General features: G+C 47.7%; 5 protein-coding genes across 5 annotated transcripts; 3 read left to right on the forward strand and 2 right to left on the reverse strand.

The window, feature by feature from the left end:
* Positions 1-559: 559 nt before the first annotated feature.
* chsB (chitin synthase class II) lies at positions 560-4,254 on the forward strand (the record flags this gene model as incomplete). The annotated part of the gene is given in 5 exon segments (XM_058511633.1): positions 560-777; positions 1,148-1,734; positions 1,752-3,052; positions 3,103-3,269; positions 3,321-4,254. 5 exon segments carry the CDS (start codon positions 560-562, stop codon positions 4,252-4,254), a joined length of 3,207 nt encoding a protein of 1,068 aa, XP_058377169.1.
* A 467-nt stretch (positions 4,255-4,721) lies between these two features.
* Positions 4,722-5,719, reverse strand: N7446_002885 (EGFR-like transmembrane domain-containing protein; the record flags this gene model as incomplete). Its single annotated transcript, XM_058511634.1, has 2 exons — positions 4,722-5,281; positions 5,407-5,719. The coding sequence occupies 2 exons, from the start codon at positions 5,717-5,719 to the stop codon at positions 4,722-4,724; spliced, it is 873 nt and encodes a 290-aa protein (XP_058377170.1).
* Positions 5,720-7,921: 2,202 nt separating this feature from the next.
* N7446_002886 (uncharacterized protein) lies at positions 7,922-8,847 on the forward strand (the record flags this gene model as incomplete). The annotated part of the gene is made up of 2 exons (XM_058511635.1): positions 7,922-8,094; positions 8,148-8,847. 2 exons carry the CDS (start codon positions 7,922-7,924, stop codon positions 8,845-8,847), a joined length of 873 nt encoding a protein of 290 aa, XP_058377171.1.
* Positions 8,848-9,776: 929 nt separating this feature from the next.
* N7446_002887 (GNAT family N-acetyltransferase) lies at positions 9,777-10,499 on the forward strand (the record flags this gene model as incomplete). Its single annotated transcript, XM_058511636.1, has 1 exon — positions 9,777-10,499. The coding sequence occupies one exon, from the start codon at positions 9,777-9,779 to the stop codon at positions 10,497-10,499; it is 723 nt and encodes a 240-aa protein (XP_058377172.1).
* Positions 10,500-10,589: 90 nt separating this feature from the next.
* N7446_002888 (uncharacterized protein) lies at positions 10,590-12,619 on the reverse strand (the record flags this gene model as incomplete). The annotated part of the gene is made up of 7 exons (XM_058511637.1): positions 12,277-12,619; positions 12,124-12,222; positions 12,000-12,073; positions 11,844-11,943; positions 11,374-11,795; positions 11,195-11,318; positions 10,590-11,141 (listed from the first exon to the last, which is right to left on the reverse strand). The coding sequence occupies exons 1-7, from the start codon at positions 12,553-12,555 to the stop codon at positions 10,590-10,592; spliced, it is 1,650 nt and encodes a 549-aa protein (XP_058377173.1). The 5' UTR covers positions 12,556-12,619.
* Positions 12,620-12,763: the final 144 nt, after the last annotated feature.

Genomic DNA, 12,763 nt, shown 5'->3' on the forward strand with positions numbered 1-12,763 from the left:
TTAGCAGTTTGGCATCGAGTAAGTTGAATTACAAATTGGTTTCGGAAGTATACGGACATTCTTTGCGATGGAGTTGCGTTTAATGAAGTAATGCACTAATTTTATGAAAATGGACCCACTTGAGATATATTGAATTTGATATGAATATTGATGAAGGATCGAAAGAGTATTGCCAAATAAATGAAACAAATAAGATAAAAAACTATCTCAAGTTCATACTATCGTTAATTATTGTTGCCCCCGTGCGGTAACGTTTCTCCTGCAACTCCTTGAAAATGCGACACCCGACTCGCCGTTGCCCCGACAACCTCCTCCACCTCCACTTTGTTGATGCAAGTTGTGGACGAACCGGGCTGGACTTGTTTGCTCTGGATTTCATTTATTGACTCCGCATTGTTCTCCTCTTTACATCTATTCTTTGATCTCGAGGTAGCATTCATTCCTCAGTTTCTAAAACTTGACAGGTCTGGCACCCTCTGTCTCAAGGGTTTGACTCTCATTGCGCAAGCTGTCTCATAATACTATGAGGACCTGAGTTGGAACACATTCCACGTTCAACATGAACCGTCACCCTCCGTCCAATTATGGCGACGAACCGCCAGCATACCTGGACCACGAGACAGCTTCCTTTCTCTCCGATCACGAATCTCCGACCAATGCCTCCCGTCATGGCGCGACTATGCGCTTGCTGCCTACCAGCGGTGACGGCGCCGATGATTTCAGGAATCCAAGGGCTGCTTCGCCTTCCGCTTATGACCCCGATTATGACCACACTCCGTATGTATCCAGTGCTCTTTTCTTGATACAACCCTACACCCTACCCACATTCCAGTGGTTTCCCTCGCTACGGGGAAACATGCACTTTCAACTTAAACTCCTTCCTTGACGTGACAGAGGCTGGGAAAAATCTTGGTCCTGGTGCAATGGCTGCTTGAATGCTGTCATTGGACAGAGCTGCTTTCCCTGGTGTCGCGTTGCAAACCCTCCGCGTAAACAATGTACATTGTGCACTTTGTACATGATTGCATTGTTCTGTTTCATCCCCTACTCCACCCTCCACCCTCCACACAGGCCATATTACTGCCGTCTGAGGCATAATGGCGTTTCCAACAAGACCAAGGTCTAACGTGAGGACGCGCACTTCTAGGACCGGAGAAGATCCAGGCTATGATCGATACTATCAAGTTCCGACTGCGTCTTCGCCTTCGCGTCCACCATCTAGCTTGACGACTGGCTCCAACCTACCAACTGCGAGCTTAGCAGATACTTCCGTCTACCCGTCTATTCCCCCACGCACAGGATCTCCCATTCGCCCATGGAGTCCGTCTCATATCCGGCCGCCATCTGTGTCGAGTGTTGGCTATGAACGCGCCGATTTGAATGGCAGCCCGCGGCCCGGTACACCAAGCTCTAGATACGGAGGTAGTCCTCGTCGGCCGTTGCCTCCTGCTCCTCTGTTTTCTGGACCAAAGTCATCGAGCGCAGGGGATACGAGCATCGATATTGGGGATGGAATCGACGTAGATGACCCATTCGGCGGCGATGGGCGCACAATTCACCACACTTCACGCGGCAGTGTGCGATCATTCATGAGCGAATCGACTATTCTGGGAGATGAAAAAGACGAGATGCAAAAGGTCGACCTCCATGAAGACGACGATGACGACGCCGACTCTGGGATGATTGATCCCAACTTGCACTACGGCCCAGCACCTGAAAAGCAGGGACGTCGCGGTGTCCGATCTAAGCAGGTCGCCAAAAGGAGGTTCAGCTCGTCAACGGCGAGCTTATTTTGGAGTGCAAGATCCCGACAATTCTTCACAGTTTCCTTCCTCGCAGAGATGAACGCGAGTTCACACATATGCGTTATACTGCTGTCACATCTGACCCCGATGACTTCACGAACAGAGGGTACAAGCTCCGTCAACAGATTGGAACGACCACCCGCGAAACTGAACTGTTCATTTGTGTCACCATGTATAACGAAGATGAGATTGGTTTTACCCGTACCATGCACGGTATTATGCGGAATATCAGTCACTTCTGCTCCAGAACCAAGTCACGTACTTGGGGCCGTGATGGCTGGAAAAAGATCGTTGTTTGTATCGTCGCTGATGGACGAAAGAAGGTCCACCCTCGCACTCTCAACGCCTTGGCTGCACTTGGTGTGTACCAGGAGGGTATTGCAAAGAATATTGTCAACCAGAAGGAGGTCCAGGCCCACGTGTACGAGTACACGACACAGGTGTCGCTTGACTCGGATCTCAAGTTCAAGGGTGCCGAAAAGGGCATTGTGCCATGTCAGGTTATCTTCTGTTTGAAGGAGCATAACAAGAAGAAGCTCAACTCCCACCGCTGGTTCTTCAACGCGTTTGGCCGTGCTCTCCAGCCTAACATTTGTATTCTGCTTGATGTTGGTACTCGGCCTGAGCCAACCGCCCTCTACCACTTGTGGAAGGCATTCGATCAGGACTCGAATGTTGCTGGTGCTGCCGGTGAGATCAAGGCAGGCAAAGGCAAGAATTACCTCGGTCTGCTCAACCCTCTAGTGGCGAGTCAGAACTTCGAATACAAAATGTCCAACATTCTGGACAAGCCGCTGGAATCGGTCTTTGGATACATTACTGTGCTGCCTGGTGCACTCAGTGCTTACCGGTTCTTTGCTCTGCAAAACGATGCAGATGGCCATGGCCCGCTGAACCAATATTTCAAGGGTGAGACGCTACACGGTCAAGACGCAGACGTCTTCACTGCCAACATGTACCTGGCTGAGGATCGTATTCTTTGCTGGGAGTTGGTTGCCAAGCGAGAAGAGAGATGGGTGCTGAAGTTCGTCAAGAATGCCGTTGGAGAGACTGATGTGCCGGACACGGTGCCTGAATTTATCTCGCAACGTCGTCGTTGGCTGAACGGTGCTTTCTTCGCTGCTGTCTACTCGATCTTCAACGCCAAGCAGATTTGGAAGACGGACCACACTATCCCTCGGAAGATTCTTCTTCATATCGAGTTCTTCTATCAGTTCCTTAATCTGCTATTTACCTACTTCGGTCTTGTGAGTTAGGCAGTGATTCCTTTCCGGTACATGCAAACTAACCTGTCTAGGCCAATTTCTATCTCGCTTTCTACTTCATTGCTGGCTCCTTAACTGATAAGAAGCTTGATCCATTTGGCCATAACATGGGCAAATACATCTTTATTGTCTTGCGTTACGCTTGTATCCTGGTTATGTGCTTGCAGTTCATTATATCTCTGGGTAATCGACCACAAGGGTAAGTCACCTCTTTACTAACAATAAGGAAACTTGACTAACGCCTTCAAAGTGCCAAAAATCTGTACCTTTCTGGTATCATCGTTTATGCTGTTATCATGTTCTACACCGTCTTCTGCGCCCTGTATCTGGTGGTTAAAGAACTGCTCGCACGCGCTGGCATTGGAAGCGACGACCTGGACGTGAGCAACAGTCTCATGACCAACATCGTCTTATCTATGCTGTCAACAGTCGGTCTCTACTTCTACAGCTCCTTCCTCTACCTGGACCCTTGGCACATGTTCACCTCCTCGATCCAATACTTCCTCCTGATGCCAAGTTATATCTGTACATTGCAAGTTTACGCCTTCTGTAACACGCATGATGTCACCTGGGGAACAAAGGGAGACAACGTGATCAATACCGATCTGGGTGCCGCAAAGGTAATCAACGGATCAACCGTTGTCGTGGAAATGCCTTCGGAACAACTTGATATCGACAGCGGCTACGACGCAGCCCTCCGCAACCTTCGCGATCGCCTCGAGGTACCCGAGCCCCCACCATCCGAGTCCCAACTTCAGGAAGATTACTACCGCGCCGTCCGTACCTACATGGTCTCCATCTGGATGGTTGCAAACGTTATCTTGGGTATGGCAGTCTCAGAAATCTACGGCGTTGACGCAGGCGGTACGAACATCTATCTCGCCATCATCCTGTGGTCTGTCGCTATCCTCGCTGCCATTCGTGCCATCGGTTCGACCGCCTACGCAATCCTCAACGTAGTCCACAAGATCGTCGAAGGAAAGACCAAGTTCGACGCTGGCAATATGACCAACTTTGCGCCTAGCTCCTTTGGAGGTAGTAGTGTTGGCAAGACTACCGAGTCCGGCGCTACATCTTCCCGCCCTGTACGCTATGGAGGTGGTGCGACCTTCAAGGATCGTCTCAATGAAGTGCGCTGGTCTGCCAGCCGCGTCGCTGGGAAAGCCATGTTCTGGCGGAAGTAGAGAACCTCTCTCTCTCTTCGCTTAGAGATTTATGTTTCCTTTTCTTTTCCTTTTTAATTTTTTGCTGGAGTTCATCTTTTTTGGAGGTCTGCTTTGAGATATCAGGTGTTTAATCTTTGTTTGTTTTCTTTTTATGATGGAAATATTGTCACGATATTGCTTTTTTTTCTCTCAGTTTGATATATGTGGACATGTGTATTGATGGATGTACTTACGCTTTCTTCGGAATTGAATTATGCATTTGATGGTAATCTGTCTTTCCCATGGTGTCCCGGGGCTTTTACACCTAAAGATGCAGTCAGCAAAGATCCTAATAAAAATTTATTTAACGCATAGCACCAAGACTCCCCAGCAGAAAAACATCCCTCAAAGTACCCAAGCTCAATAGTATTTACAAAGAAGCTAACAAATACTCCACAGCATCAATCCCCACGGAGCCAGCAATGAGACCATTCATCCAATCCAACTCATAATTCATTTAACCGATTCCCATCAACCTCATGAATCCTCGTAGCCCGTGGCCCCAACTCAACTGGAAACACCTTCTCCCTCTCGGGATAAACAGGGTAAACAAGATGCTGTTGCGAACTCGCCGCCGCAATCTCATCAAACATAGCCTCCTTCTGCCTCATATTCTTCCTATAGATCCGCCTCTGAAGAAGAATCGTAATAATCGCCGCTAGAAGACATGCACCCAGACCACCACCTATCCCCGCACTTATCGCTGTTGTATGTGACGCTGGACATGTTGATCCGGCGGCGCAAGTACCAACGGAAAGATCTTCAGAATCGCCTTTTTTGCTGCTCGTGTTGAGAGTAGATGTAGATGTAGATGCAGACGTAGGAGCAGATGAACTGGAAGATGTTGACATTGAAACTGACGACTCAGACGAAGCAAATGAAGACGAGACAGCATCTGAAATCGATGTAACCGTCACATTAATCATCTGCCCCATGTCCAGCCTGACGGCATTATCGCAACAATCGGAGCCGTTGACGCTGCCGCACCAGAAACCGCGGCCTTGGACTGGACATGGGATTACGTAGAGTGTTGCGTCGGATGCTATATTTAGCGGAGCAGAGGTTAACAATAGACTCCAAAATTAAATGCCATAGCTGGTCAATCGAGAGAAGAACACAATCATCTCTTACCATCATCAGCAAGACCCGGACACTGCCCGCTCTTCCATGTCGAATCCGTACAAGCACCCTGTCGTAATAGACCGCGGAAATTGGGATCCTGGATATAGCACACTCCGCCGGAGAGACAGATATCGTTTGGAGTTTCGTTGCTTTTTGCGAGTGAACAGCAGGGGCTATTTTCTTGAGATGGGAAGCAGGGTTGGAAGCTGGAGTCTGCTTCTTTGCCGTTTGTTAGGTAGCATTTTTGGTTGGCTGTAACTGTCTTGAATGTTGTTTGGAAGATCAACAGTTGCAGGATTTGGTGGATGGTTGACTTGGGCATTGCTTTTCTTCGTCAAAAGAGATTATAGGGTATGGGATATATGGAGAGCGCGTGTTAAGATAGAAAGGATTCACGATTCTACTGTTGTTTGATCTTGTTAGTGCAGATGGGGGCTGAATTCTGAGACGACTTGATGGAGAGATACATAGTAACTAGGGGATCTCATTGGTGATTTGAGGCGGTTAGTAGATTGTCGGGATTGGTGGAGGCCCGCAGATCCCAGTGCTAATTATGTTTTACTAGCCCTGTGAAATAAATTGGGTACTCCGTATAAGAGATATCATCGCCAAGACGAATAAGCGCCAGGTTCTCTAACACCGAGCATATTTTTGGCGCTTGCCTAAACTATAGTGAAATTGAAATGTATTGGCTAGAAAATAATAGCTCGATGCAGTCGGTTAGTTAATTTAAATTAAACGGTGAAGTAATGGACTTTGAAGACACCGCCATTGATCTTTGTGCATTCCGGACTTTTCGTCTTACCTCCTAGAGAAGTCAAAATCAAACGTACAGAGATCTAGGGAACTCTCATCACTGTAATCTGTGTACGTATTAGCACCAGCCAGTTAGACAGTGAAAATATCAGTGATGATTTTATAGATTCTGAAGGTTTACTTTCATCTCATCTCCCAATGTTGAGATGGTCAAATGATCAAACTATAACCGGGAAATATTGAGACATACTTGTGGCCCCCTCACCAACTTCTTTTCGTATTCATTGTCCAGCGTAAATTGCTTCCTCGTTCCCCCAAGTCTCTGCCTCATCATGTCTTTATGTTTGCCAAATGAACTGATTTATACGATCGGTCCGTACTTAAACATGTGGAACGACTCGAGCAAGTCTTACGTGCACGGATGAACGCCTCGTCCAAACGGATAAATATTTCCACAACTGCTTCAACATTTCAGCTTTACACTTTCAACATACGTGGTTCGAAAAGCTCGGCCTTGGTATGGGCCGTGTCGACAGGATCCGCACATCGACGAATTGAAGTCCTGTTCTTTGGCAAATTTTGAACTGCTTTTCGGACACGCGTACACCAGTGATTTCGATGAATTTAGAGGGAAAGCTATCACCCCGGCATATATCAAAGACTCAACAGGGATGCCAAAGGAAGTGCCGAAATAGAATCTCCTCATAGCATGACGGAGATGTATAAAATGGAACTGCATGTCTTTGTGGTCAAGCGAGTCGAAACAATTCCTGAGCTTAAAATGTGGAGTCGGTAAGCTGATGTGTCCAGAGATGCAGCTGCAAGCAGGCATAGCAGAGGCAGGACTGCTATAAGTCACGAGCGATTCTGGTCAATAGAACAAATCGCGGTTCAAGCTCTGGACTTTCTGCATAATCTGCAGGGAAAGCCTTCGACAAGAGCTCATTGCAGCTTCGGAAATTCATAAAGTCATGGCTGCAGTGCCTGGCAGGTGGCGTCAAGTGGCGAGGGATATCTGGAAACAAGACTCAACAAATTCGGTGGAAGATCCTCCAGGGTGTTCATACTGTGATTAATCCGAGCTGTGGTCACAGTGGCCTAAGAATAAGATGGACTCACCATATTGCTCCTAGTCTATGGTCACCTGACAAGCGATTTTATGATTCCACAATTCGTCATACTCCGATAGTCTGCTATAAATTTTCTAAACACTCACTTTCATATGTTTGTTCTTAGCCTGAGGGTTAGGCGATGCAGCTGGAGGCTTGGAGTCCATACCCGCTATTCCCGCCCACAAGCAGGTAGAGAAACACAAGGCCTGTTTATGAAGCCGTATCACTTCAAGTTAATCCTCAACCTGAAGGCAGAAAGTCCACGTATATTCAAAACCATTTGTCCGCCCAGAAGCAGAGAATGCGGGGAAGCCAACAACTCAGAATATACTTAGTGAGCAAGCCACAGAACTCAACAATGAGTGATCAGATAAAGACGCTCAAAAGGCATGATCGGGTAACTCGGATATCTTATGCAAAAGCGAGGGGTGAGCGCTAACTAATCGAAGGCCAAATTAGCAGGGGAACCCATTTCATAGGTCACTCGAGGTATAGGTTACTCCGAGGTACACTCCGGGCTACTCCCCGAGGTCCAGAGCTAGCACGTTTTGAATTACTAATAGGATAGAGGGGCTTCAACCAATTTCAAGTTGCTCTAAAATTAATGCCCGCTTTCTTTGAATTCGATTTCAATCTATCATGCGAGATCATTGACCATGTTCTCGGAAAAAGCAACCCATGCGGTACCTGCTACTTCTGAAGTCACAGATCTAGCGCATATCAGTGAAAATGAAGATCAGCCTGAACTACTATCCAGTGTTCCCACAAGGAGTATCCTACGAGGATGCCTCCAGGTTCTAGGTGCATTTTTTATATTTTTCAACGTCTGGTTAGGCAACTCCCCTATGCATTGTTACTTCATAGCGACTAACTCCTCAAAAGGGGCCTAAGCTTTGCATTTGGATCCTTCCAAAGCTTTTATGGACTCACATACATTCAATCATCTACCGCTTCAGACATAGCATGGATCGGCACAATCCAATCATGGCTTCTAATTGTCGGCGGGCTACTATCTGGCCCGCTTTTCGACCTCGGCTACTACAAAGTGATGATATTTGTCGGAAGTTTCTTAGGCGTTATTGGTATGATGATGCTCAGTCTTGCAAATACATACTATGCGATATTTTTGAGTCAAGGGGTATGCATGGGTCTCGGATTTGGGCTGCTTTATGTGCCCAGTATTGCATTGGTTAGTCGCTCATTCACGACCAGACGAGCTGTTGCTTTGGGCGTATCAACCAGTGGCGCTCCTGCAGGTGGCATTATCTACACCGTTATGTTCAACCAGCTTATTTCAAAGTTGGGATTTCCTTGGACTGTTCGTTGCATGGGATTTGTCATGCTCGCACTTTTCTCTGCAGCTGCTGCCCTACTTCTGTTGCCAGAGAGAAATACCAAGAAACCCGAGAGAACTCAACGCAGGAGTCTGCTTGATACACAGGCGTTCAAGGATATACCATTTTGGAGTTTCACCGTCGCCAACTTTTTCTTTACCTCGGTTATATCACGCCTTTCTATTACATTCCAACTTACGCGGAAACGAAACTGGGAACATCGCGAACGTTGGCTTCTAACATCTTGATGATATCTCAGGCATGTTCGATCATCGGCCGTGTTGTACTGACCATCTTTGCTCACCATTATGGGTCAATGATCTCATGGATCTCGTGTGGAATATTGTCAGGCATACTCTGCATCAGCTGGATAAGCGCAGACAGCCTTGTTAAATTTATTCTATTTGCTTCTTTTTATGGTGAGACATTCCCCTTGATCTTTTTATTGATATTCAATCTAATTCAAAATGCAGGTGGTATTTCCGGAGCTTTAATTCCACTTCCACCCAGCGTTTTCTCTCATGTCTGTCCTGACCCTAAGAGGCTTGGGACGTGGCTTGGAATGGCACAGAGCCTGAGCAGTTTTGCAACCCTGTTGGGACCGCCCATAGCAGGTGCACTTGCTTCAATTGGCGCCAATGGCAGTGCCGATTTGAATTATCACGGCATTCAGCTATTCAGCGGGATAACCATGGGCTTTGGGGCCCTACAGCTGATAGGTCTATGGTACCTACTCTACACGAAGAGAGGCAAGACGGGTCTTTTTTGAAAATGCAAGAAGATGGCGTTATTCATGACTCACGATATACGATTCCGAGGGTAACTGTCCGAGGGAAATTGTCCATTCTGCTTAGCTTTGTTCTGATTTGGCATTGCATCAGCGTTTTCCCGATAAAATCAAACCCGTATTGACAAATTAATGTCATATTTCACTCATAATTTGAAGTATTCTCTCCGTAGTTCTTGCAAGTGAATGATATAGTTCGGAGAGACAGCCAATCAAGTCTTCTCGGGAAACCCCTCATCACGGGATCTCGGTGTTCTCATCGAACCATATCAACGTGAGTCATTGGCAAGAAACTGAGATAGGAATATCAACATTTAAAGCTAGACTGTTGTTCTCTTGTTCTCATTTTTAAAAAGGCAACTGTAGAAACAATTGCATTGCATCTCAATCATGGCAGCACTACGCCCCAAAGGACCTTTGGTCTCCTTCACTCCGGCCCTACTGCCGTCGAACAGAACAATCCCAGGCCGAACTATTTCCCTAGAGAAACTTGAACCCAAACACGCAAATGACCTCTTCGCACTCACCGGCGGAGATGAGTCCACCCCCAATGCATCCCTCTGGGACTACATGTTCGACGGCCCATACAGCGACGCAGACAAATTCAAAGCCAGCATCGCAACAAAGTCAACCTCAACTGATCCATTCTTCTTCGCGATCATCGACAAGCGAAAGACCCTTCCAACATTCGGAAAGGCAATTGGCTATCTATCATTGATGCGAATTGTGCCCGATCACTTGGGAATTGAAGTCGGGAATGTTATGTACTCGCCTGCTCTCCAACGGACGACTGGTGCTACAGAAGCTATTTATCTTATTTCCCAATATGCATTCCATGATCTTGGCTATAGGCGGCTGGAGTGGAAGTGCCATGCATTGAATGAGCCATCTCGTCGGGCTGCTTCGCGTTTGGGATTTACTTATGAGGGGACCTTCCGGCAGCACATGATCGTTAAGGGGAGGAACCGGGATACAGCTTGGTATTCTATATTGAAGGATGATTGGGATGCTTCTTTGAAGGTCGCACTGGAGAAGTGGCTGGATGAGAAGAATTTCAAGGAGGATGGTAGCCAGGTTAAGACTTTGCAGGATTTGAGGGGCGAGAGTGCATAGATATAAGCCGTTGGGGTGCTTTCTTTTCCACTTATATACCGAGAGTTCAAATAGATCTGCTATCTGCCTTTAGAATCTTAGAGACAACTTCTAAAGCTTTGAATCCTTCTTCTCGCCCTTCATAATCTCCTCGACAACCTTGGCCGCCATCAAAGTCTCCTCATCCCTGCAGTGTCTTCCAGCAATCTGCAATCCCACCGGGACACCCTCATACCGCTCAGGACCCTGATACTTCAGCCACTCCCTCTCATCAATTTCATCCCGAGGGGTATACTTCTTATCCTGTTCGGACAACACATCCAACTTAGGGTCAACAGTGAGCCCGGACGGGAACACCGCAGAGGGCAAGTCCGCCAAATTCCAAATGGCAGTGTAGTTCCAATAGTGGGACTCGCCCATAACGGCTGCAGCTGCAGGATATGTCGGAGATAGAATAAAGTCGACACCACGACGCTTAAGAAGAGCGTTGTATTCATCCTTGAAGATTTCTCGCTGTTCTTGCAGCTCCCAGGTTTCGGCGTGGGAGAGAGGCGAGGGACGACTGTAAGACAGGGCCCATTCTGTGAGAGGGCGTGCTGGTTCTCCCGATTCGCGCATGAGTTCACGCTGTTTGGCGCCGGCATCGGGGTAATATAGGGCAGACTGTAACTCTATCAGTAATCTCATCTTGCGAATGAAGAAAATTCACTGCTTACAATGACTTCCCAGCCATGCTTGTGCTTATATGGTTCCCAATCCACCACTTTAACCCCCGCAGCTGCCAACTTCTCCTTGGCGTGCCCGAGAGCCCGAGTGATTGGGGGATGCGGCCGAACCCATCTGTGACATCAATTAGCAAACTTCCAGTGGAACATAAGTTTGGCTCTCATCATACCCATCATCCCACATAATAGCAACAGTCATATTCCGAGTCGGAGCAACCGTCTTCCACGGCACAGGCATCAATGACGTCTCATGGTCCCAAGGCTCCTGTTCCAACACCGCTCGTTGGAACAGTTCTAGATCCTCAACTGAGAGACTCGCCATTGGTCCAACTACACCTCGAATGGTCTCCTGGCCCGATGAAGCGACTTTTATTCCTGTTCCGGGATTACGAAGTGTCGAGGGGCGGAAACCATAGGCACCACAAAATGCCGCTGGACAACGAATTGATCCACCGATATCAGTGCCAATACCTAGCGGGGCACAGCGGAAGCCCATTGAAGCGCCTTCGCCGCCTGATGATCCGCCTGGGGTCAGAGCGCGGTTGTATGGGTTGACGGTTGTGCCGGTGATGTTGTTGCTGCAGCATAGGTGCTAAAGTATAGTTAGCTACTGGAAGAAAAATCTTGGATATAGCCGTACCATCAACGACTGGGGCTGATTAGTGCGGACGTGGAAGACCGCACCGGCTTTGCCGAGTAGTTGGATGAGAAGGGCATCTTCTGTGGCGACCTTGTCGACCCTGTTCTCATAGTTAGTGATGGCTTCAAATTAACTACAGGCTCTAAACAAACTGACCAGGCAACATAACCTGTATTGCAAGTTCGATTCTTGAAAGATAAATGCTCTTTCACACTGATTGGAACACCGTGCTATCAAATGGTTAATTTCTGGCAGTTATCAAATCATTTGGATCGCCTACAAGTGGCCCGACTAGTCTCCCTGTACGTCGGTAATACTCATCAAGCTCTTTAGCACGAGCGATTGCCTCATCTGCCATGAACTCAGTTGCAAAGTTAAGCTGCGAGTAATACATTAGCAACCAAGCGAACAAAGCCGACTTCCACTATCTCACCAATTGATGGCCCAGGACGGATCTTTTCAAAAACGCAACCACCACCTCTTCCGCAGTCATATTCCCCTTGCTCATTTCAGCCACTAGTGCAGTAGCTGACATATCGGTAATCTTCAGCTCGCGCACACTCAGTAGCCCACTTTCCCTAGGAAAATCAACCACGCTCTTCCGGGAAACAGGCGGCAACCTGTCAGCAGGGAGAAGCCATTGCTTCGGAATGGAGTTCTGTAGAATATCTCTGCCCTTTTGGGCCTGTTGCTGCCATCGTTCGAGACTCATGTTATGGATTGGAATGAAGTATGGGGATGGTTGCGGCGGTCAGGGATCAGATAGAGGAGAGAAGCCACCGTCGTACAGCTCACATTCCCCGCACAGAATCCATTATACCCCATTTGGAAGGCTGTAGCTATCTCGGAATCGGAAGGAAAGTTCCTACTCCAATGTTTGTCCTCGGCCATCCCCGGTAAGAGTGGAGGATCTTATCTGT

Source organism: Penicillium canescens (assembly GCF_028828765.1).
Source record: "Penicillium canescens strain IBT 15451 chromosome Unknown utg000002l_segment0_segment0, whole genome shotgun sequence".
In the NCBI taxonomy this organism is placed as follows: Eukaryota; Fungi; Ascomycota; class Eurotiomycetes; order Eurotiales; family Aspergillaceae; genus Penicillium; species Penicillium canescens.